The sequence below is a fragment of the Ceratotherium simum genome, chromosome 27, assembly GCF_057802395.1.
Source record: "Ceratotherium simum simum isolate JZ-2026a chromosome 27, ASM5780239v1, whole genome shotgun sequence".
NCBI classification, from domain to species: Eukaryota; Metazoa; Chordata; class Mammalia; order Perissodactyla; family Rhinocerotidae; genus Ceratotherium; species Ceratotherium simum.
Window position 1 is genome coordinate 19,221,039 of NC_141926.1, and position 25,297 is coordinate 19,246,335.

General features: G+C 37.8%; 1 protein-coding gene and 1 non-coding gene across 4 annotated transcripts in view; both read left to right on the plus strand.

Moving 5' to 3' along the window:
- APP (amyloid beta precursor protein) overlaps positions 1–25,297 on the plus strand; it is a 264,561-nt gene that overhangs the window by 189,786 nt on the left and 49,478 nt on the right. For all 3 annotated transcript variants that reach the window (XM_087418186.1, XM_004429513.3, XM_004429515.3), the window contains 2 exons: positions 11,398–11,526; positions 12,689–12,788. In XM_087418186.1, coding sequence (XP_087274312.1) covers positions 11,398–11,526; positions 12,689–12,788 — 229 coding nt within the window. The remainder of the gene's footprint in view (positions 1–11,397; positions 11,527–12,688; positions 12,789–25,297) is intronic.
- LOC147913438 (U6 spliceosomal RNA) lies at positions 23,611–23,714 on the plus strand. The gene has a single exon (XR_015548772.1). It is a non-coding gene; the product is annotated as a U6 spliceosomal RNA (small nuclear RNA).

A 25,297-nucleotide genomic window follows, 5' to 3' on the forward strand; every position in this document is an offset into this window, starting at 1 on the left:
CACATCCTTCTAGTTGCTGTACGTGGGATGCGGCCTCAGCATGGCCGGAGAAGTGGTGCGTCGGTGCGCGCCTGGGATGCGAACCCGGGCCGCCAGCAATGGGGCGCGCGCACTTAACCGCTAAGCCACGGGGCCGGCCCCAATAATTTTATTTATTTATTTTTTCCCCCCAAAGCCCCAGTAGATAGTTGTATGTCATAGCTGCACATCCTTCCAGTTGCTGCATGTGGGACACGGCCCCAGCATGGCCAGACTAGCGGTGCATCGGTGCATGCCCGGGATCCGAACCCAGGCCGCCAGCAGCAGAGCACGTGCACCCAACCACTAAGCCACGGGGCCAGCCCAGCCTCTCAACATTTAATTGAGCAAAAATAATTTTGGCAGTTTCTTTAGCACCAGCACCCTTTCCTTTCTCATTTCTGAATAGTTTAGCCGAATGTTAAATTTTGCTGAGATTCCTGACAACTTCTTCATAGAATTCTTTGGTAGAACATTAGTATAATGATTTGTGAGACTTATCCTTAAGGAACATGGTTTTGTTCCTATGTTGAGATTTTGGTGACTTCCATTTGGTGAATTCTAGTAGCAGGGCAATAAATATTCAATAAGAAGCAGCAATCATTGGAGAAAAATAAGAACAGCAATTATTGGCTGTTCAGTGGCAGGCAAACTAGTGATGCATGAGGAGGTGCCAAAGAAATCAATTTTTAGCCAATATGGGATGTCAGTTCTAATTAAATCAGTCTTTAGCCAACACGAATGTTGGTGTAACTATGTTTTCTAAAGCAAAAAGAAATTGAGGTTATTGGCTATTTTAGTTTTTATGATATTGCTAACTGCCCTTTTCTCTACAACCCATCATTTTCTACTGATTACTTTTGGTTGCAAAAGAAATATGAAGCATTTATGGAATGTATGTAGATAGCATATATCTCCAAGTTAAATTTGATACATCTGCATCTTAATATAATGGATGGTAAATAAGTTAAAAATTATTTCCTGAGTTCGTAATATGTGAAGGCATTGAGAGAGATGAGTACTAAGGCGTTTAAGACATTCTATCCTCAAGTTTCGAATGTAACCAAAATTTTGTAACACTGATCAGAATGTACTTAAAGACTGCTAGATTGAAAATCATCAATGAGAGATGTAAATAATTATCTCATACCTATGTATTTATTATTTATTCATTCATCATTCATTTATTTTTAGTGATTTGTATAAATTAGTGAGCACAAGGGAACGCATTAACTTGAGAGCTTTTAAGGACAGACCTGGTAACAAACAATGGACGGAAAGGAAAACAGGAGAATTAGCGTTTGTTGAACAAAATCCTATAAACTGTTCTGAGTGGTTTGCATACTATTTCGATAAAGCCTCTCAGTAGTACCTCTTTACCTTGCTTTGAATCTTGACCAAGCTCAATAGACAGATCTTGCTAGAGACCAGCGGGAAGTGTGTAACCAGAGACACTAGTTTTTCTATGTTTAATTGAATTAAGTTAAATAGAAAACTAAGAAGTATGTAGGAAAGGCATTAGCTTGAAAGCTGTCCTGTGCTTCTGAGGCCATATTCCTCACCCAGATTCCCTCCATAGCAGAGGCCCTCCTAGTCACCGCCTTCCAAGTCGGAATAACTCTTCATAGGATCCTGTCAAAACATATAGCACCAGCATGTCATATTTCATTTCAGCAAAAATTGCATGTACATATTTATATGTTGATATGTATTTTTATTTCATCCTTGGAAGTGAAAACCATTATGAAAACATAAATATTTAGTTTTTTTAGGCAAATGCATAGCACATGATTTCATGATCCTGTGGTTACTTACCTGTCCAACGTTAGAGATATCTGCCTTACAGAATACATAGCAGCAAAGGATCTTCTCCCTACAAACATGTGTGCCTTCACACAGAATTACGCTTGGGTTTCAAGGAGTTCACTCATTTTGTGAATCTCATCCATGGATCAGTTTAAAGATCCTAGGTTATATTTGGATTTTTATAAGCTTTATCTTGAGTTTCCTTATGTTGATGTTTCTAATAGGTCAAGGCACCATGGTTAGGTAGAGTATGAGGAGAGGGTGAAATTAAAAGAAATGTAAATGTACATATCTTTGAACATGGTAACCAGTTAGAGGATTTGTGAAACAAAAATGCCAAAATTCAAGTATGAGTGTGCAAAATTAAAGCATATTGTTGTAACACTGTTTTAAAAGTCAAGAATATGTCACAATTTGCATTTGTCGGATGATCAGACCGTTTGACCAATCTTTCCAAAGGTATGTGGTATTTGAAAACATTTTTTGTTTATGATTTCTTCTGTAAGTCTGTGGGATTTGCCTTCTGGGTTGCATTAATAATCTTTTTCATCGTTAAGAGCTTCAGCATGTTTCGCTGCTTGACTAAACAAGAATTGAAGAGGTATAAGTCCAAAAAGTTTCTGGGCCTTCTTTGGTCTCAAATCAGCTGATCTAAGCTCTATATCCAATGTTGGTCCAAAAGCATAAGTCATGGGTTTGGGTCAGGTCCTAAATTTCAATTCTGTATGCTGTCTTCACTAATTTATAGCTGTGGTCTGTGAAACTAAAGGAAAAGCTATTTCCTCTGCTCTCAGTATTCTGACACCAAATATGTGGGGGTTTTTCCCTCACATTAAATAATTCTGACACTAACTACCCGTCGTTACCCACAGGTTAAGGGCTCAGTCCTACAAGAGTGCCCCCCCACTTCAGAAGCCAATCACAAGCCCCAGATTTTCACCAGTATTTCTGACTGACCAAGTGTAAATCGGGGGTTCCTGTGACTCACTTCTTGGGTTTGATAATTTACTAGAACAACTCACAGAACTCAGATAGATGCTTTACTTAACTGTTAGCGATTTATTATAAAGGTTCGAATTCAGGAACAGCCACGTGGAAGCGATGCAAAGGGCAGAATATCGGGTAAAGGGTGTAGGGTAGGGTATAGGGTAAAGGGCATGCCCTCTCTGGGCATGTCACTCTCCTGGCACCTCAGTGTCTTCACAGGATGAGGAAGCTCTCCGAACCCCATTGTTTAGCATTTTTGTGGAGGTTGCGTTAAGTAGACATAAGTGGTTAAATCATCGCCGCTTGGTGATTGAACTCAATCTCCAGCCCCTCTCCTGTCTCTGGAGGTCAGATAATGGGGCTGAAAGTTCCAACCCTCTAATCACATGGTTGGTTCCTCTAACAACCAGTCCCCATCCTCTGGGAGTCACCTTGTTAGCGTACAGAAAGACAGTCTGGTCTCTCCAAGGGGTCTTAGAAGCTCTTGTGTTGGGAACCAGGGACTAAGACCAAATATTATAACAAAAGATGCTCCTGTCACCCAATCACTCACTAAATTACAAGAGTTTTAGGAGCTCTAAGTCAGGAACTAGGGGAAGAGACCAAATGTATTTCTTATTATGTCACAGTAACCAAAATCAATTATTTCTGAGAACTAGAAAAATATCCCCCCGAAAATTATGAAACCTACCAGATTTGACAAAAGGTCACTAATTTATGAGTGACAGGATTAAAACCACCCTTATTTTCTACTTTTTTTTTTTTTTTTGAGGAAGATCAGCCCTGAGCTAACATCCATGCTAATCCTCCTCTTTTTACTGAGGAAGACCGGCTCTGAGCTAACATCTATTGCCAATCCTCCTCCTTTTTTTTTCCCCCAAAGCCCCAGTAGATAGTTGTACGTCACAGTTGCACATCCTTCTAGTTGCTGTATGTGGGACACGGCCCCAGCATGGCCGGAGAAGCGGTGCGTCGGTGCGCGCCCGGGATCCAAACCCGGGCCCCCAGTAGCGGAGGGCGTGCACTTAACCGCTAAGCCACGGGGCCGGCCCTCCACATTTTATAGTAGAGTATCAACACCCATCTTTAATTCCCAGGTTTGCCGTTTATATAACCTGTAACTTGGAACGAGTCACTTAATTAGAAGGATTCTACCTCCTCCGTCTGCAGTTTGGGGTTATTTGTTCTATTCTTTTACAATTAACATTGTTCTAGCTTTTATTAGCCATAATTAGAAAAACAAAAGGATTAATTAAGGTTGAGATGAGGTTGTGAAATAGAAGGACATCTTCCTCCCAAAGAAGATAAAAGAGTGTTAGGATAGAATATATAGAAGCTTTGGTCCCTTGTCCCTGTTAGGAATTCACTTGCTTCCATGGGGAGGAGGGAGGGGAAGGGAGAGAACTTTAGGTTTGCCTTGATGCTGCTGTATTCTGTTACAACACAAAGCCAGAGCCAAATAGTAATCTTGATATGCTGGGAAGGGATGTAGCTAATGCCTCCATATCATTAAACCTTGAGAAACACTGAATAGGGGCAGACGCGAGAATCTACTGCCATTTTGTCTGTTGCTCCGTCAAGACTTCTATGTTCAAATTGGGATAGAATTGTCATTTGCCTTCATACTCATTTTAAACTGCAAAAATCGTTTATGTGCTCTTCTGAAGAAAGGAATATGGATGAATTTTGCAGTGGACTTTAAAAATTTAGCTCAACTCCTAGCTTTAAAGACGAACACGGCTGTGATTCAAAGATTCCCATGGAAGCTTCCCGACTGTTAATTTTTTTTCAAATTTTTCTTACAGCAGGGAGGGAGCATGTGAAATGCTGAGGCCAACGTGGAAAATAAATTCAGCCAAGACCATCTCAAGCAGAAAGAGGTTTAGCTCTCTTAAGTGTGTTTTTTAAATCTGCACACAGGGATTTTATACATTCTACATTTGTATGCTCAAGATTTCTCAAAATCTAACGCGTGGAGCTGTGAAAATAATGGCCCTGAACCTATTTGTGAAAACAGAGAGAATTGGTTTTTCTTGATAGGTGATTAACTTCCCCCTTCACAGGGTTGGAAACCACTAGGGTGCAATTTAATGCTCCAGGAGAGGGTTTTCTGAATAAGTCCCTTGTGACCTGGAGAGGTTAGGGTGCTCCCCATAAAATGACTCATTTACTTCCTTCTTCTTGGCAGGATTATGCCTAGGGCTTTTCACAGCTCTTGACAGATCATTCTCTCCCATCAGGAAGTGGTTTAAGGCACAAGTGTCTACTATGATAAGTTGCCAGTTTTCTAGATGGAGCATAAAGCTATGGAGTGGGACAATACGGCTGAATAGTCAAGTTTTAATATACCTCCCACGGGAACCGTGGAATTAAAAGCTGCACATTCAGACCCGATTGGCATCGAGTCAGTCAAATGTGTGTGATTGATCCTAAGTCCAGGGGCACCACATTGATGAAATTGCGTGAAAGAACCAAGTGCAAACAACAATACATATGAAAAATGCGGAAATTAATTTTTTTTAATTACCTTTTGTAGGGAAAGACCATGAAATTTATTTCTAACTTACCTACATCAACCTGACATCAAAACCCAAGCCATAGGAAGATAAGCTATGACACCTTTTGAAATCAGTTAAATGAATCTTCTTATTGACACTAGTTTGAACATGCTGTAGAGTCTCTTAAAAATTTTCTGGGAAGTATTCCCTGTTAGAACAGCTCCCTTGAGGACCGCAGCACTCTGGATGGATAGATCGAGTAGTGTTGTAAAATTGGGAATGCATCTCTTCTTAGTAGAGACATGACTGTTTTCAACTCAGATACCATGAAGGGTGTATTTTACTGCTGTAACTACTTATGAAATTATATTCAACTCTAGGTTATATGTTAATTTAATTAACATTTTTTCGCAACCACATTGTACCAGGAACTGTGTCAGCAGCTAGAGATATGTTATACTCTTGTTCCGAGAGGGGAAAATGGTTAATGTTTCAAAATGTAAGTCTTCTATTTTCAGGTTAAGTCTAATCCATTTTAGAAATACCTACTCTTAATCCTTTAAGAACTTTCTCTTTGAAATGATTTTATAAAATACAGCATGATTGTGAAGTGAATTGAGTGCAAATTGAAAAGTGCCACATCAGATGCAGATAGATACTTTGTAATTACGAGCTAACTCGTAACTCTTTCAGAAACAATAGTGACAATAAAAAGGATTGGATATAATTAGTCCCCCTGGGACAGATCTTTTGCTTTTATTATCTCTATTTTTTGCTATACATTTTAATAATACGATTGGCATCCAATGCCAGTATAACCGGATTGTAGTATTAATACATAAAATATCTAAATTATGAAATGAGGGAAATTTGGCAGAAAAAAATATTACTAGTTACAGAAGATGTAAAGACTTGAGAATGACTGAAATTATATGCATAGAGGTTAAACATGTTTCTTAATCTCTACTTACTATCAATATCCTTATGATGAGCCGGTGAATTCTTATGCTTGTTTTTCTAATCATTTGAATAATCCTGTCTTAAATATAAGTATTATGACAATAGAAATAGCAGTTACTTTAAGAGAATATATTTCTATAGAGATAGCAGGTATTTTTTTTCCTATCACTTCTGTATGAATATTTCTCTGTTTTTAATTAAAATTTTAAGTTGTTCATCTTTGTCCTAGCATAATGAAATGAAACTCCCTAAACAATCAAGAGTCCCTTTTATTCTGCAGTACGTGATACAGCTCTAGAAATAACTGGTTTTAAACCTTGGGAATTTTGTATGCTGGCCAGAAGTTGTAAGGGCAATTATTCTTTATTTGAATGAAATGTGCGTGAATCATATACCAAGGTAGGGCTCTTTTTTTTTTAACCAAATGCAAGTGAAAGTATAAACACAAGGAAATGTTATCTGTTTTTCTTCCTTAACTAAAAGTAGTATTTGTTCCTGAGGTGTAGATGTTAACTGCCATTTTATTTGGTATGCTTTATCTGCCTACTCCAACATGCGAGCTAATCTGATTTTTTTTTTTCATTTCTAAGAATGATTCTTAGAAATGTGTTTATATGAATAAATCAATCAAGCAGAACCCTGTAATTCATTTATTGAGGGACACTGTAATGTCTTCCTGAATTATCTCACGTTCCGGGGCGTCGGCGTTAGGAAGAAAAGGCTTATGTTTATATAGAAGAACGCACAATGTGTATCTGAGCTCACATAAACAATGATGAGGTAGGTCATAGCTTACTCTGGGCTCATAGGACTCATCATCCTTGCAGAAGCTTTGTTCCCTGGTAGAGAGAGCAAAAGCCACACTGAGGCCTGGGGAATCACGAGAGCCTGGTGTGCCACTGTTTCCTTGTCAAGCTCTACGGATTCTGCGGGGGAAGTTAGGAATATATTTCTGAAGCATATAAAGAAACGTTGGTATTAAATGAGATGAGCGATGTTAAATACGTGAACGCAGTCACCATTTAATTTTCCGTAGACTTAGAACCAGAATCCATACATGTCACAAAAGCCTAACTTTTAACTAATACCTTTAATCTTTTTCCGGTAATCCTAAACAGATTAACAGAGTTCCTTTCTATCTTGGTATTTCTCTTCCCTCCATCTGACATAACAGCTGAAGCACAGCAGAGTGCCAGAAACCAAGGGCAGCAATTGAGAGATTGAACAGGCTAAATCTGGTGGGGCTTCTGCACAGTTAAAAGAGCGGATATTAGCATGTCCCAAAAGAATATTATCTGAGCTTATAAGAGCTAGAAATTCAGGCGAGAACTCCTTGAACAGAATCTCTTTTCTAGCCATTCAATTATTTCTTTCTGTTTTCAACTCTCTGAGTTACTGTGTAGAACTGTCTTTAGCTTGGTCCATTTTAGAGTTTCCTTGAAAGGCAGGATTACGTTCAGTGATAGGAGAACGGGCTCTGGAGCCGGAGAGCTGGGCTACCTGTTCTTGCTCTGCCAGTGACTAGTTCTGTAACTCGCTGTGTCACCAGCTACGTCAACTTCAACCTCCTTTGTGCCTCGTTTGCTGTAGCTGCTATTGCAGCTGTACCTCTGTCATAGGGTTGATATGAAGACTTGGTGAGTTGTTACTGTCGGCTGAAATAAAGAGTCTAGGTCGTGATATTGAAGGAGTTTATTCAGTAATCAACGTGAGGAGTTCAAACCCCGGGAAATAGTTCAGCAGAGTGCTCTGATGGAACTGCTCCAAGGGGTGTGAAGTTAAGTGCAGCTTATCTCTCTTTCACAAAACAGTGTACATGCAGGTAAGAGGGAAAGAAAAAAAACTTATGACTAGATTTCATATATGTCAAAAAAAAAGGGATAGAGTATATCTGGGCTTTTCTCTAGATTATACATTGAAGGCAACATAAACAAGAATTTCTTGGTTAGTCATCAAATGAGTTCAGAGATGCTGATGTTTTCTATGTGCGGAGGGAGACAAGGACCAGAGTCGTTAATTCTTCCCTCAATCTCTAAGAAATGCAGCTAGGAAATGTGAGAGCAAGCTACTCTTTATCTTTTCCTGTTGTGTGTCTGTCCAGCTGGCATCTTCAGTCATGAGGTGTGGGGCTGCGAGGTCATTTTGATGCAGGCTGAAGATGGCCCGCACGGCTGCTTCACAGGACAAGCATAGATTTTATTGTACCGACTTAAAGCCTATGTGGTTTGCTTGTTAGATTCTCCTGTTAGACCAGGGAGAGGGGTTCCAAAAATCTGTCCACAATGTGCATAAAGCACTTAAAACACAGTCGCGTTCATGTAAGTCAGTAAGTTTTGAGCTATTGCTTAGAGGAAAGAAAAGGTGGGAAAAGTTGGAGGCGAGGACTGAGCAGAAGAAATGAATGTGTGTTGAGTACCTGCTATGGACTAAGCATTATGCTGGGTAACTAACACGGAACATTTTTAATCCCCACGTACTCTATATGAAAGATAATGTTATCTGAACTGAACAGATGAGAAAATTGAGGCTTAGATAATTTTGAGAATCTCATTCATTTTACAATTGATGTTTATGGTAATAATCAGCACATGGGAATGTATGCTGTTTGTGGTGGAAGAAAAAGGGAGACCTAGATGGTACTTAAGAGAAATTACCTCCCATTCTCTAATTTAAGATTTAGCTTAATGCGCTAATGCCAAGGCCAATTTGGAGCCATTACAAGCTGGTTCGTATGCTTGGTTGTGACAATCCTTTCAGGATAAAATGCCTTATAGAAACATTTGTAGGTGATTATCTGCAAAGAAAAGAAAAATAGAAGAAGAAAAGAAAGTTATGATGAAAAGTAATGCTATGTTTAATTGAAATATTTTTTCTTTTATGAGCTTTTTAGAAATTTCTTTTTCTTTGAAACAATAAAACCTTTTCAAGAGAAAAAAACTGAAATACAGCAACTAAGAAAAGACAGTTAAGCCAGTCAGCTGCACAAGTAAGGGGCAGGGAGGGACATTATGGATAAATGCAATTAGCTGCAAGCCTTTCTGTTTGCAACCTTGGAAGTATAATTGCAGTAGAACTAGAGGGAATTTTTTAGGCTGGTGTTGAATAACAAGCAAGCATCAGGGGTATGTAATATCCTGATATTGCACAATCCTGCATATACAATATTTGTCACATTCAACAATAGTCAGCCTTTAGTTTTTGACCTTTTAAAAATTACCTTTTTAAAATTAGTATGTATAAACCTATCATTTTTTAAATATATATATTATAGATGTAACTTGTCAATTATTATCTCTCTCTACTTTTCTTCTTTGAAGATTTAAAAGACCATTCTCTGATTTGTAGATTCAACCAGATTTCATAGCGCAAATGAGAATTATAATGATGTGCTGCCAAAAGCTATGTTTCAAGCTGTGATGTCTGCCTTTTTTGAGATTGTGGAGAAGCACATATCTTCTAGGATAAAACAAATAGACAAGGCAGATGAGCACAGGTTTATTTTTTTTTAATTGTATTTATTTATTTGTTTTCTAAAGTAGGAGAATGTGGCCTGTGGAGGGCAGAAAGCAAGCAAGTACAGAGCACCCTCTCTGAGTCAAGCACTGTGTCCTGTGTAATTCTTGATAAAGAAAGACCAAATCTGGCCCTGAGGGATCTCAAAGTTGAAGAAGGCACTCAGAAGCATAAATAATTTCATAGACTGCGTGAAGTGCAATAATGGGGATGTGCATAACGTTTCATGAGATCACAGAGAAAGGGCACCATTTCCACCTGGGTTGTCAAGGAGGTGGCCCCTAAGTTAAGCAAAAGGAGGCGGGGAGGCACATCCCATAAAATACTGGAAACTCCCCCCCACCACCACCACACATACACACACATATACACACACCATCTCTGTGATTAAATTCTGTACCTTCCAACTGGTTTTCAAGGTGCCCATGACTCAGATTAATAATAACTAGGTTTGCCCAAATGGCCAAAATTCTATTCCTGACATGAACTTCCATAGCTGATTTTTTTTTGTTGTTTTAATGAAGAAGAAATGTGTATCTATGGAAATCATTTTACAAAATCACACAGAAGCATGCACACAGCAATGGGGTTGTTGAAGACAAAGGAGCCTTTGTCTTTTTTTATTAGAATGAATGTTCTCAAGGAAGACTGGAATAAAAATGAAATGGAACCAATTAGAAAAAAATAGAAACACTTAAGAAAAAAACTTAATTGTTGCTGAGAGAATTAGCATCTGATGGCGTAGAAAGAATTTAATTAAATTTCAAAGTAAAATAACTACAGTTTCGCCTTGGCCTTTCTCCTAGAAAATAAAATGTCTCTTAGAGCTTATCAGTTATTCCTTAGCCTACAAATTAGTAGTGGTTAAGTTGCCTATTATTTTTCTCATTTTGATTATTATACTGTTATATGCTACTGATAACGGGATTATTTGTGCAGCCTTACTGCTGAGATAGCCATTAAGACCATGCACATAGAAATGTAGTCTCATATATGCCCTTGTATATGTGGGTGGGAAAAGGCAAGGACCTAACTTAAATCTGACAGATCCAAAATCAACTCTCCATCTACAGCAGAATGCCGCTATTTAAAAGGAAAATGTTGATTAAGGAGGACAGTCATTATATATGTCAAATGCTAAATGCTCTTGAGGAAATAAAAAGTGGCCAACTGACTGAGTAATTACCCGTTAAGAAAGGAGTGGGAGAGGGGCCAGCCCCATGGCTAAGTGGTTCAAGTTCCATGCGCTCCACTTCAGCAGCCCGGGTCACGGGTTCAGATCCCAGGCACAGACCTACACCACTCACCAGCTGTGCTGTGGCGGTGACCCAAATACAAAATAGAGGAAGATAGGCACAGATGTTAGCTCAGGACTAATCTTCCTCGAGCAAAAAAAGAGGGAGATTGGCAACAGATGTTAGTACAGGGCAGATCTTCCTCAGCAAGAAAGAAAGAAAGAAAGAGAGAAAGGAGTGGGAGAATTGTTTAGAAGGGAGAATTGCAAAAAGATGACCAGGAATGCTTTCACATCAAGGGGTGAATCAGTGGGACTTGTGACCCAAGGAAGCAATATTTTGTGCAAACCTAAAAACATTTTTTCACTTTTTCCCCATAGCCTCGTCATGTGTTCAACATGCTAAAGAAGTATGTCCGTGCTGAGCAGAAAGACAGACAGCATACTCTAAAGCATTTTGAACATGTACGCATGGTGGATCCAAAGAAAGCTGCTCAGATTCGGTCCCAGGTAAGCACAGCATGTGATAATCGTCTGCAGAGTTGACAGACCCTTGTTCTTGGTCTTTGAGTTGGATCTTTAGGTATTCTCCGAGTAGCTATGAGTATTGTACCTCTTGGCAAGAGATCTTTAATACCTGGTAAATTCCAAAGGCTTGTCTTAGAGCAACATGTGGTTTGGCATATTCTGAATTACGAAAATAATAAGGAATATAAAAATCTTAAGGGTCTATGGCTACTGATTCTTAAGAAACCATTTAAAAAACTCTCATGACTAAAGTAAAGGGAAAAAAGGTTGTATAAACCAAAACCTCTAAAACTGGTTCAACTAAATTGTGACAGGCAATCATTAACTCCATTGGTACCACACTGCTTGGATATAATATGAGCTTAAATGAAGCCCTATAATGATAGATTTTATACTCCTCCATTCCCAAAGGTTGAAACCTGAGATCTACCTCTGGAAATCTGAAATTTTACATTTCCTTGAATAGAAGAATTTATATATATACATACATATATACATATATGTGTATATATATATATATGTATGTATATATACATATGTATATATACATATGTATATATATATGTGTGTATATATATATATGTATATATATATGTGTGTATATATATATATGTATATATATATGTGTGTATATATATATATGTATATATATATGTGTGTATATATATATATGTATATATATATGTGTGTATATATATATATGTATATATATATGTGTGTATATATATATACACATACACATACATACATATCTCTATCTGTATCATTAAATATCTAGTCAAATTGAAATATGTTTCTGTCTATTGGAAAATTTGCAAAGAAATATATTTAGGGCATCAGAGGTTATTTAGGGAGCCACAATATTAGGAATCAAAGTTGGGCAGAAAAGATCTTTTTAATTGGCTTTATATTTTATGGTTATAAGCATACAATATAATACAAAGTTTAAAGCGGTTCCAAATTTAGAGAAGAAAAAAAATAGGAGAACAAGAAAGATAAGGATGCCCGTTCAGGTTAGAAGTTCCGGCACCATATGGCTAGGTTTTATTTTGGAGGTTTGTATCTGCTTACAGTGCTTGGTAAGGAAAATAACTAGTTCTTACTCTGGAGATGATTTACCTGCACCTGTCCTCCTTTGATGTAGGTTATGACACACCTCCGTGTGATTTATGAACGCATGAACCAGTCTCTCTCCCTGCTCTACAATGTGCCTGCAGTGGCCGAGGAGATTCAGGATGAAGTGGGTAAGTAAGCTGTTGTTGTGATGCTGTGCGTATAAACGTATTTTTCCCTGTAGGAGAGAATCAGGGAACTGAGTTCATCTGCATCAGGAATCACCAGTGCTTTAATATGTGGAGGAGAAAAGAACAGATTCCCTTTTACGGTAAAACTCGAGAGGAATGGAATTAGCTCTCCCGTTAGCAATTGCATCCATTCTCAACTATGCATGCTTATAAGACTAGAGGAATGGAGCTTGACTCATGGTATATTTGTGTAATAATGAGCCACTTGTTATTGGATTATACTTGTCAGCAATTTTCCTCTAATTTAGTCCGTCTTGTACATATCATCTTATGATGCTTTGGTACTTTACACTTGAATAAAAACACCACTTTCTTCATCCTTTAATTCTTTATTCCCATAATTTGAGGAGTGGCGTGATACCCCATTATACAGTGAAGGAGCTCAAACTTATAGGTCACTTACTTGCACGTCTCACGCGTATCTGAAGTAACACAGCAAAAGCACAAAACCGTGACATCTGACTTTGAAGTGATTGTTATGTTCGGTAAGTCACAACTTTCTTTGATTGCCCCCCAACCCCATAGCCATGAGTATTCTCTCAACCACACTGTTGTTTAAGCTTAATTAAATATGTGCCCACTATCTTTCATTAACTTTTATTTTGAAATCATCATACATTCACAAGAAGTTAGAAAAATAATACAGAGAAGTCCAGTGTACACATCACCCACTTCCTCAGTAGTAACATCTTAATAGCTATAATATGTCATAATACGCATCATAATACAGTCAAAACCAGGACACTGATGTTGTTGCCCCCTATTTTTGTGTCCCTACTTTTTCTAATGACAACTTTAATATTCGATATGATTAAGTTCTCCCATTTCTCTTTTTCTGGGAAAGGAGTCAAGTATCGCATAACATAATTCTCCATAAACCCGCAAAATGCCCATATTTGTTTGACTTTGTCCCACAAAAGTGCATAGATAGCAGTTATGCTAGTGAATCCTTGAACATAAAGCTAATGTATGTCTACTGAAGATTTGGTGCATAAACTGTCAGCAGATAAGGAATGTGTTTGTGATGCATCCCTCCCCATAACGAATCTTGCCTTTTGTTAATCAGGTTAGAGACAAATGCAGGTTATCTGAAATCAGAATACTCGAGATGTTGTAGGTGGGCATACGTGTTACAGGAATTCCTCCTTTGAATTGCCCGGAACACTGCTTGGCTCACTTTTTACATTTTTTGCCAGTGCTATTCTATTCTTTCTTTTTTAACTTAATGTTGCCTTGTGAGTGTTGATGGTATTCTCAAGTATTAAGCATATATCAGGTGATGATGGTCTGTTCCGTACTGTGTATTAATGGATGGAATCAAGTATACTTTAGGCTGCACACTGGGAAAAGAAACTTCATAATGTGTCATCTAAGCTTTTGTTCTAAAGGGAGAACCCAGTGTTGAGCATGATCTTAGGAGGATAGCCAGTTGAGTCTTCAGTCTCCACCATGGATTGAAGATAGGATTTCCTATTAATTTCTCACTCCCTTAAAGTTTCTTTAAGAAGTGAATAATACTTGTCAGATATATTTGTAAGATAGAAATTGGTAAGGAACCTTTAAAATACTGTATATTAAATAAGTGTAAGAAAGTCCTCCAATAAGTTGTAGAAGGGACAAAATCAAAGAAATCATCACATTCTTAATGAACTGAAGCTTATTTTCCAGATGAATGTGTTTTTGCCTTACAGCTATCTAATCAAGCTTATTTTCATATGTGACTTCAAGTGAGGTGTTGTCAGTAATACCAAACTATAGAAGAGTGAGCCATTGCAAAGTACTAGAAAGTTGATGACCAATATTTCAGTTTCACCCAGTAATTATGATTGAATTGTTCTAATTAAATTATCAGAACATTTTGTTCAACAAGATACTACTGAAAACAGTGACCACTGAGTCACACTTCCATGGAACAGATAGTGATTCAGATATCTTGAGTGTTGCAAAATGCCCAAGGATAGGGCTACACAGTAAACTTCAAATCTCAGTGACAGGGAAGATATTCAGATCATTAGAATCATGGAATTTTTTTCTTAAAAAAAAAGGAAAGCTCACCTATTAAGTTGGATTAAGAGCATGTTATTTTTAAAAATATTTTTGTCATTCTAAATATGCTAGATTCCAAATCCCGAAAGATAATCTTTTTTTTTTTAATTGAGGTCATATTGGCTTATAATATTGTGTAAATTTCAGTTGTACATTATTATATTTCAGTTTCTGTATAGACTGCAACGTGTTCACCACCAGTAGTCTAGTTTTTATGTCTTCCTTGCCTCCATTTTTAAGTGGCCCTTTTCTATAGAAAGAGAAATGTGGATTAATGAACTTCCATTAATTAGACCTGTGCACCATTTGGGCTCCTAACCACAAAGCTGAAGAGAGCTCAGTGGGGAGAATGGCTTTTCTGGATTGAGCTTAGTTTTCTTCTGTAGTTGTTCTTCATTTGAAGGGACACTTAAAAATAACTCACTTTCAGAGCAGGAATATAGATAAAACAAGATTGGCCATGGGTGCTAAGTGTTTGAACTGAGTGGTGAGTATTTAGGGGTTCTGTGTAGTATTCTCTTTACTTTTGTATATTTTGAAGTTTTCCATAATAGAAATTGTTGTTTCCCAGCTTACTTTCTAAGATCTTCACAGATTTCTTCCAATGTGTGTCTTGTACACATAATAGATCCCGATTAAAGATTTTTATTTATTCATTTTTTTTCCCCCCAAAGCCCCAGTAGATAGTTGTATGCCACAGGCTCACATCCTTCTAGTTGCTGTACGTGGGACTCGGCCTCACGTTGGACGGAGAAGTGGTGCCTCGGGGCGCGCCCGGGATCCGAACCCGGGCCGCCAGCATCAGAGCGCGCGCACTTAACCGCTAAGCCACGGAGCCGGCCCATAATAGATCCCGATTGAATGCTTTTGTTATTAGTCTGAATGGCATTTATCTTCCATTTTGTATATAATCAGACTTTATATACCAGTCAGACTTGCACTTCAGTGCAAGTAAGGATACTAAAAGGAGAGGATCGAAAAGTACCTACAAATGCATGCCTTTTATGTAAAAGTTTGTGCCTTATAAATGCAGGCAATTAGGATATGTTTAATGCAGTAAAACATCTGGAGAGAAATACAATGGTTTTAGCAAATAATTGTACCAGGTGCTCTTGAGATGAAGGGTTTTTACCAATCTGAGCAACTGCTGGTAACTTTAGTGTCATGGGTCTATCTGCGTCAGTTAATTTATGCTCTCCTAAGGGTAGAATTCTCGATTGTGGATGAAAATGAGGAAGAAGCTAGCCACTCTAGAAGAAGGAACGGTGAAAGTGGGAATTGGCATCACATTCCTGAGAACCATAAAGTGTAACTGACTAGAGTGTAGAATTCATCATGCCAGCAAATTCCAGCTCTGGCCTTTTTCACTCCTTGTGCTTTCCCAAGGAATCCCATCTGTTTATGTTACTTTACTGTTATTAACTCCAGTAAATCCCACATCCATAAGTCTAACAACAGCCTGTCAACTGAGTCTCAGTGACATACTCCACTGTTTCCCACACATTTCCCAAGCTCTGATCAATGTGCATAAAGAACTCGTTGTGTCTCTCTTGAAATTTACTCATTTTACAATCTCAATTATGGATTCTCCCAGTTGTCCTACACTTACCCATGATGGTTTCCTCTCCCTCATGCATGATTCCTTACCAGTCTTAAGTCCTGTATAGTCTGCCTCCTATATTCGTGTGGAATGCTTGCTCTGTACATCCACTGTTTTAGCTCAGATCCTTATCCCTCTCACATGAGTTTCACCAGACTCCTAACTAGTCTGCTTCTTGTCTCACCGTGGTCTCCTCCTACCCAAATTCTTCTTCAGGGCTGCCCGAGGTCCCTGCTAAAATACAAATAACACCTGCACATGGTTCTTCCTTGCTTGAAAAGTGGCATCCTTCAATACTCCATTGAAATGTCCATGCTACTATAAACCCTTGAGTAATTTGCCTGGGGAGCAAGAGAGCAGAGCTGGCATTCAAGTTATATAGAAAACTAATGAGTACCCATTACTGATGATGTTGGTGGTCCAAGTTCTTTATGAAAGCTCACCCCTGAGGTTCAGGGCCACCACATATAGATGTGGCAGGTGGTTTAGCAGAAAAGTACAGACTGACATTCATTCTACATCCCACTGATGGAGCTAAGCCCTCTGGCATGGGCTGTGTCCACGTGAAGCAGGACTGTCTTGTAACTCACATGAGTGCAGCGTGTGAGATAGTGACAACACTGGTGAATTCAGTGATAGCACCCCCAATTTACAAGTAAAGAAACTTAACCTTAGAGAGAGGTCACCAACTTACCTTAACAGATAGTAAGGTGAGGAAAGTGGAATTGACCCAAGGTCTGCCTGAGCCCAGAATTCATGCTCCCTCAGTGTCTAAAGCACTGTGTATCCACCTCTAATACCATACTCTACTTGGCATTTAATTATTTGTTTACACGTCCATCCACCCCCTGCGAGCTCTTCCAGGCCATGTCGTGGTCATCTTTGTATCCTCAGGATCCAGCAGAGGCCCTCGTACTTTGTAGGTATTAGTAATCATAGACAAGGTTGAAGCAGATCCTCAGGTTGCAAGGTAGATGCTCTTTCACTTAGGTTGATCAGGTGGACTCCTCCATAACCCTAAAGACCCTCCCTGAGCTCCTTCCTTAGCACCTAGCGTAGGGTTGCACAAAACAAATCTCTTTCCTCGGCCGCAGCATTTTCTAAAGCTGTAATTGATCAAGCCGACAAAATGGGTGCAGTTGACAAAGCTGTCAAAATAAAGAATAAAGCAAAGTTCTAAGGACTGCAATTAGTAACATTTTACACCATTGTCCTATATCAATTCCATGACACTCTGCTATTTGGTTATCTACCCAGTTCATATACTTTAACACTTGATTTATTAAGTGTGTTGTCCAGTTTGACTGTCTCGTCAGCTACCGTCTAAGGCTGTTTATTCAATGTGCTTCACCGATAAGTGTGAATTATCAAAACTGCCCTATTAGTTGTTTTATAAAAGCTTGCCTTTTATTATTTTATAATAATTTTTCCATTCAGTATGAATTATTATGTACAAGCTCCCAGGCACACTCATTTATTACTTAGTGCTTTCCTTTTTTAAAAAAAAATGTTATTTACATGCAAATTATGAAGTTTTCTTGCAAAGAAAGGCTTAAGGCTTTGTTTGTAGAGGGACGAAATCCCCTTATTCATTTAAAACAGCTGTTTAGGACTTTTTATTTTTTTATTCCACAAATGAGAGAATCATTATTTTACTGAAAATTTGCCTCCTCTTCAATGTCCATATTCTGTTTTAATCATCTTTTAACTCTTCAGAAAAGCAGAATTCCTTCGTCTCTACTTTTGTTCGGGTCAACCTTTGCTTTGTCAAATTGCTATTTAAAAATGATTGGATTTTTTTGCCCTTTGTAATCTTCATTAAATCTACGCTAAAAGGATTCTATTCTCCTTCTCTTGGCACTGAGGTTATTTATCAAAGTGCTTCATTTTGCAGCTACCTCAAGGGTAAAACTATTGTAGCTTTGAATTCAGAGATGGCTGTTTCACAGAATGCTGTAATGGCCAATTTATAGGAAAGGGAGAAGGAAGGCATAATTAATTCATACCCTGGTTTCTTTTTTTTTAGCATTGAAAATTAATAAAAACATGAATTATTATAAACCAGATGGTGGAAGAATCTCTAATTGAACAAATCCATAGTGAATGGGGTAGGATTGAAATATGTGGCAAGAGATCAAGAAACTTGTGCTAATGAAAGAATGCTTATCATTTTTTATTACAATTTGACTGTGGCCTCTTGATAAAACTTTCTACTCTTTGGGAAAAAATACAGCGTCCTTATTTCAAGGACAGTGTTTCCAGTCTCTGTTCCTAATAAACCTATTGATTTTTGGATTTAATGAATCCAAAACAGGATTCATTAGGTTTAAAACAGAATATCTACAGCACTTGCCAGACCAACAAAATGGGACATTCATTACTACTGAGAATTTTAAGTATCCTTATGTATAATTGTTAGTCAAGGAAGGGCATCAAGGAGGAAAAAAATCATGAAAGTAAATAAAGTGAGAGAGCTCTTAACTTATTCTGCTCTTATTCTTTGTTTTTCATAAGACATGACTTTCGAAGGTATATAGATTTTCTATTTTGTAGCTGATTTAAGTGTGTGAAAACAAGAGCGTTTTTTCATGTCATAAATTGCCAGAGACATGTTCTTCCTCTGGTTTTATAATCATCTCAGAGCTCCTTACTCATACTTATGAGTATGTTTGTTTGCCTACCTCTAAATGTGCATCTTTGTCCCTCTCTTAGCAAGACAGTTACTCTTCCAAAATGGAGCCACTCATTTTATGAATGAGAAAATGAAAATACATTGTCAAGTGAACCTGTGTATAAGCGTTTTAATCTTTAAAATGGGAAAGTATACTATGACAGTAGCATCTCAGTTTTCTCATGCTTTGACTGCCATGTCTGATATGTCTCTAAACAGCAAGATAGAGATGTGTTAACACCTCTGAGGTGCGTACCTCAGACCCAACTGGTCTGTAAACAGTCTTAGGAGGTTACAGCCTATACGTGTTTATCTCGCCCATAGTGTGGCTAGTTTAGTGTTTTGGATACGTTTAGCTCTTTATATCTTTTTTGGATATGATATGTAAGCTGTCTTTTTCTTTCTTGGGAGTTTAATTATTGATTCTGTAAATATAATGTCTGTGTCATCCAGATGATCTGTGGAAGTCATTGATAAGGTCCTTTAAAAGTTGATGTATGTAACTTGGCATGTGTAAATTATTGACATATACATTATTCAGAAAAATGGCATCAGATATATTTTATTTTCTGTATTTCTTTTTGTGTGTGTGTGAGGAAGATCAGCCCTGTGCTAACATCTGCCAATCCTCCTCTTTTTTTTTTTTGCTGAGGAAGACTGGCCCTGGGCTAACATCCATGCCCATCTTCCTCCACTTTGTATGGGACGCCACCACAGCATGGCTTGCCAAGCGGTGCGTCAGTGCGCGCCCAGGATCCGAACCGGCAAACCCCAGGCCGCCGCAGCCGAGCATGCGCACTTAACCACTTGCGCCACCGGGCCAGCCCCTTTTCTGTATTTCTAATCCATAATTTTAAAGGAAAAGTCAATCCTTTAGCAATATTAAGAAGAATATACTTTCTAGGAAGAAGGAAGGTAAAAAGGTTTCATTTAAAACAAAAAAGTGGGGCCGGCCTGGTGGCGCAGCGGTTAAGTGCACGTGCTCCGCTTTGGCAGCCTGGGGTTCACAGGTTCGGATCCCGGGCATGCACCGATGCACCACTTGTCAAGCCATGTTATGGCAGTGTCATATAAAGTAGAAGAAGATGGGCTTGGATGTTAGCTCAGAGCTAATCTTCCTCGGGGAAAAAAAAAAGTTTAAAACAAAAAAAAGCATAATCTCTACCGTTCTGGCAGACAAATTGTTGGCATTAATATGTATAATTCAGTGCAGTATATTGATCTTGTTTATTGTGATCCAAGTGGACACCTTCAGTCATTAGATGATGTAAATATCAACTACATTGTTCACTTCATGCCATTGCAGTGGCTCACTATGGATTAGTTTTTCAGTCTAAATAAATAAGTGGTGTCTATTTAAGTCCTTTGCCCATTTTTTAATTGGGTTGTTTGCCTTTTTATTATTGAGTTGTAAGAGTTCTTTATATATTCTGGATACTAGACTCTTATCAAATATATGATGTGCAAATATTTTCTTTCTTTCTATACATTGTCTTTTCATTTTCTTGATATCCTTTGAACATGCAAAATTTTTAATCTTAGGTGAAGTCCAATTTATCAATTTTTCTTATTGTTGCTTGTGCCTTTAGTATTTATCTCTAAGAACCATTGCCCAATTCAAGGTCGAAAGATTTATACCTATGTTTCTTTCTAAGAGTTTTATAGTTTAGCTCTTACAGTTAGATCTTTGATTCATTTTGAGTTAATTTTTATATGTGGTGTGAGGTAAGGGTCCAACTTCATTCTTTTGCATTTGGATATCCAGTGTGCCAACACCATTTGTTGAAAAAGACTGTTCTTTCTGCCTTGAGTGCTCTTGGCACCCTTGTCAAAAATCAGTTGACCAGAGATATATGGGTTTATTTCTTGGCTCTCACTTCTATTCCTTTGATCTGTATATTTGTCTTTATTACAGTACCATACTGTGTTTTAATTACTGTAGTTTTATGGTGAGTTTTGGAATCAGGAAGTGTGAGTCCTTCACCTTTGTTCTTTCTCAAGATTGTTTTGACTATTTGGGGTCCTTTGCTTTTCCATATGAATTTTAAGGTCTATTTTCCCTCATTTCTACAAAAAAGGTAGTTGAAATTTTAATAGGGATTGTATTGGATCTGTAAATGACTTTAGGGAGTATTCCTATTATAATTTTTTAAATGAAACTTTAAAAACACTATAATCCCTTGAAGAGATTTCTATTATGTGATGATTCTGCTTTCACCGCATTCAGGAGGGTTAATGTTCAGAAGTAGCAAGAAAATGAATTTAGCACACTGTCACCCTTTGCTCCAAATTTTGGTGAGATTCAAGCAAATTTCTTTGTGAACTTTTCCTTAAATCATGATGGCTGTGACACATCCGTGGTTTTTGTCTGTTTTCATGCTGTTCTCTTATTTGTGTGTGTGTGTGGGCACCTCCACCAAGTTGGTGAAGCCTGGGGCAGTGCCTCCCACACCAGGCTTTGCTGATGCCTATGATGATCCATGGTGGTTCTCAAGTTTTTTCTTAACTCACCACTTATGTATGGTCCTGTGATTTGAATCAAAGTCCAAAAAGAAATCCTGACTAAAATGATTGGGGAGTGAGGTCAGACCACAGTGGTGGCTGCTAGACTGCTTCCTGGCATGGAACCTTTATAGCAGATGTGTCCTGATTTTTTTTGTAGAATCTTGGGAACAACCAATGATTTTAGACTGGAACAAGGGCTGGTTATTTTGTTTTTCACAAGCAACTGCCTTCAAAGTTCATATTTAAAAAGAGGAGGAAAAAAAATCATGGTATATTTACCACCCTGAATATAGAGATGCATTCAAATTGAGATTAATTTTGAAATGTATTTCGACAAGGTCTAACTGGGAATGAGATGAATGTGTTTGCATGTGAAGCAGAGTTTGGAAGGAATGTTAATTTGCCTCTTGCTGTTCAAGTCTGAAACAAAACGTATCCCCCAAGTAAGCTTCATTACTCTCGGTTAATGGTTCTCCTGTCATCTAGACTAAGGGCTGCTTTAGAAAGTAAATTATAGAAAGTGAGGTATAGTATCTCATCAAAAATAGGAGATCAATCTGCTAACTTATTCAAAATTACTAACTTATTCAAAATTATGAGGCATGTGTCCAAACAAATGTTGACTTGGTATGAATCAAAACACTATTCCTAAAGAGTCTCTTGGACTTGGAGCAAGAAACAGGTGTTCAAAGGGCCAACGCTAGGATGTTACTTAATTTCAACTACCGTTGACAAATCTTTGACCTAAGACAATGGCTTTAAAATAGCCTATTTAATGTGTTTACTTTTTTATAATTATTATTCATTTACATGTGCTTGTGAAAGCATGAGTTAAATCTTATTATTTCTTTGAAACAGCAGTTGGTGACTACTTGTATTGTCTTGTGCATGTCTCTGTGTCTTAGCTTTTGGTTTAAGCGGCATTTAGATGCATCTGCCCATCTCCTGAGAGCAGACAGAGGAACTGTGTGTTCAGCTTCCTCTGTAACATTGAACTTGGTAAAGCTGCTCCTAAGGCCGGTAGAGACCAGAGACATCCTGTCTTCAAGAAGGAAGAAGGGGCAGCTGTAGGTTTCATGCCCCTCAGAAGCAATAGCCTGAGCCAGCCTGGCCTTGGCAAACTATTCATTTCTTCTCTTTCACAGGCTATAATAGTGAAGTGAAGTTCTTAGGCTATAGGGAGTCACTTCTAAAGCTTTGCCAAGATATGAAGGAACTTCCTGGGACATGAGCAGCAGAGACCTAGGGGTGCCAAAAGGGACCTATCATATTAATATGATTATACTTATTAGCATTTCACACTGTTTTTATTTAGGAAATTCTAGAAACAAACTAAATTTCACATTAGGGGTCGGGGGCCAGTTGAGAGAGATTGCTATTTGAAATTCTAAATTAGTTACTCTTTTTCAAAAACCTGCCTTCATTTTGTTGATGACTATTGAACCTTGAAAGAATTAAAATGAATTTACTTTCAAATGATAGTTAATATATTTGATAGAAAGGAAAGTTGCCAAACATGGCCTTTTTGATACGGCATATGCTGTGAGAAAAGTATCATGTATCTAGCTGCACTTGAAAACATTAATCATTCATAATATGACCTTTCTCTATTACATTAAAACATTTTCTTAAAATGAAAATTTTTTTTTTCGTTAAAATTTTTTCTTCATCTAATGCCTGTGACAAATAACATATGCTTCTTGCTATTTATAAATGATGATGCCAATAAGCTGTTCTCTAAAATTTTTATATATAAAACGTTAATAGTAGCTATAATTTTAAAATAGTTAAAGTTTTCTAATATCAAACAGCTTTTGTCAAATTAAAAAAACTAACGTTATCGTTGCCTCTGAGATATAATTACATAAATGCCTTAGTTCTCAGTCATCACTCTAATAATTTGTAGAGGAGTCTTGGAGGGTTTTAAAAGTATATATGTGGTGTTCACTTTGGCAACATATATACTAAAATTGGAATAATACAGAGATTAACGTGGGCCTTGACCAAATATGACAGGCAGATTTGTGAAATGTTTCAGATTTTTTTCTTCCACTTATATGAGGTACCTGGAGAATAAATTCAGGGACTGAAAGTAGAATGGTGGTCGCCAGGGCCTGGGGGAAGGAGGGAGTCAGGGCAGTATGTGTTTAATGAGTACAGAGTTTCAGTTTGGGAAGATGAAAAAGTTCTGGAGATGGATGGTGGTGATGGCTGCACAACATTGTGAATGTACTTAATACCACTGAACTGTACACTCAAAAATGTACAGTTTTAGTACATTTAAATAGTAAGATTTATGTTATATAAAACAGTAAGATTTATGTTATATTTTACCAAAATAGAAAAAGCTATATATATATATATATATATATATATATATATTTCATTTGCCATTGTAAATAGCAAGGAGATCCAAAAATTAATCAAGGATATAGTAACTTTAATGAATACTTATTAAACACCTACCATATTCCAGATTCTGTGCTCATCGCCAGGTATATTACAGATATAGGGCACAGTCTTTCCTACTCAAATAACTTAGAATCTGCTTGGGAAGACTGGATAAACAGAGTTGAGAGAGAGGCTGCACTCATTAAGCTGAGGGGTGTTGAATGCCATGTCTCTTGGCGTTAGGTAATATCATCTGACCGCAATTCTTTCCTTCCACCATCACTCACTAAAGATTATTAGAGAAGGAGGGAACCTTAGTTTTCAACTGGCTCAGCCATGTCATTTCACGGGCTCAGAGAAACTGCGATATGGCCGAGGTCATACAGCTGGTGAATAAGACGAATCCCAAATCTGTTCTCGTGTCTCCGTATCCATGGGTACTTGTTCTCCTCACTGCTGATGCCAAACTAAACCAAACTGGTTTTTGGAAGCTGTTCATTCAGCTTCAGCAACATTTCTTTGAAAACGTTATGGGTGCAAGAAACGTCCCTCTTTTAGCTTATGTGACTCAGCATCATGAGATGCTTCCCAAGCTCGGAGACTCAACACCCTTGAATACGTAAGTCAGTGTTAAGGTCTTTATGAAGGACATCAGTATGTAAGCGACATTGTGCATTTTGTCGGATTTTTGTGTGACATTTGTATTCTGTCTTTGCTTAGAAATCATATACCAACACATGAAATATGACAACAGACAAGCCTTTTTCTGTATGATTATTGACAATAGATTTTTTTTTTAAGTTTTTTTTTTTTATTGATGTTTTAATGGTTTCTAACATTGTGAAATTTTGGGTTGTACATTTTTGTTTGTCCATCACCATATATATGACTCCCTTCACCCCTTGTGCCCACCCCCCACCCCCCACCCCCATTGCCCCTGGTAACCACAGTCCAGTTTTCTCTGTCCATGTGTTGGTTTATATTCCACATATGAGTGAGATCATACAGTGTTTGTCTTTCTCTTTCTGGCTTATTTCACTTAACATAATACGCTCCAGGCCCATCCATGTTGTTGCAAATGGGACGATTTTGTCTTTTTTTATGGCTGAGTAGTATTCCATTGTATATATATACCACATTTTCCTAATCCAATCGTCAGTCGAGGGACACTTAGGTTGCTTCCACTTCTTGGCTATGGTGAATAATGCTGCAATGAACATAGGGGTGCATAAGCCT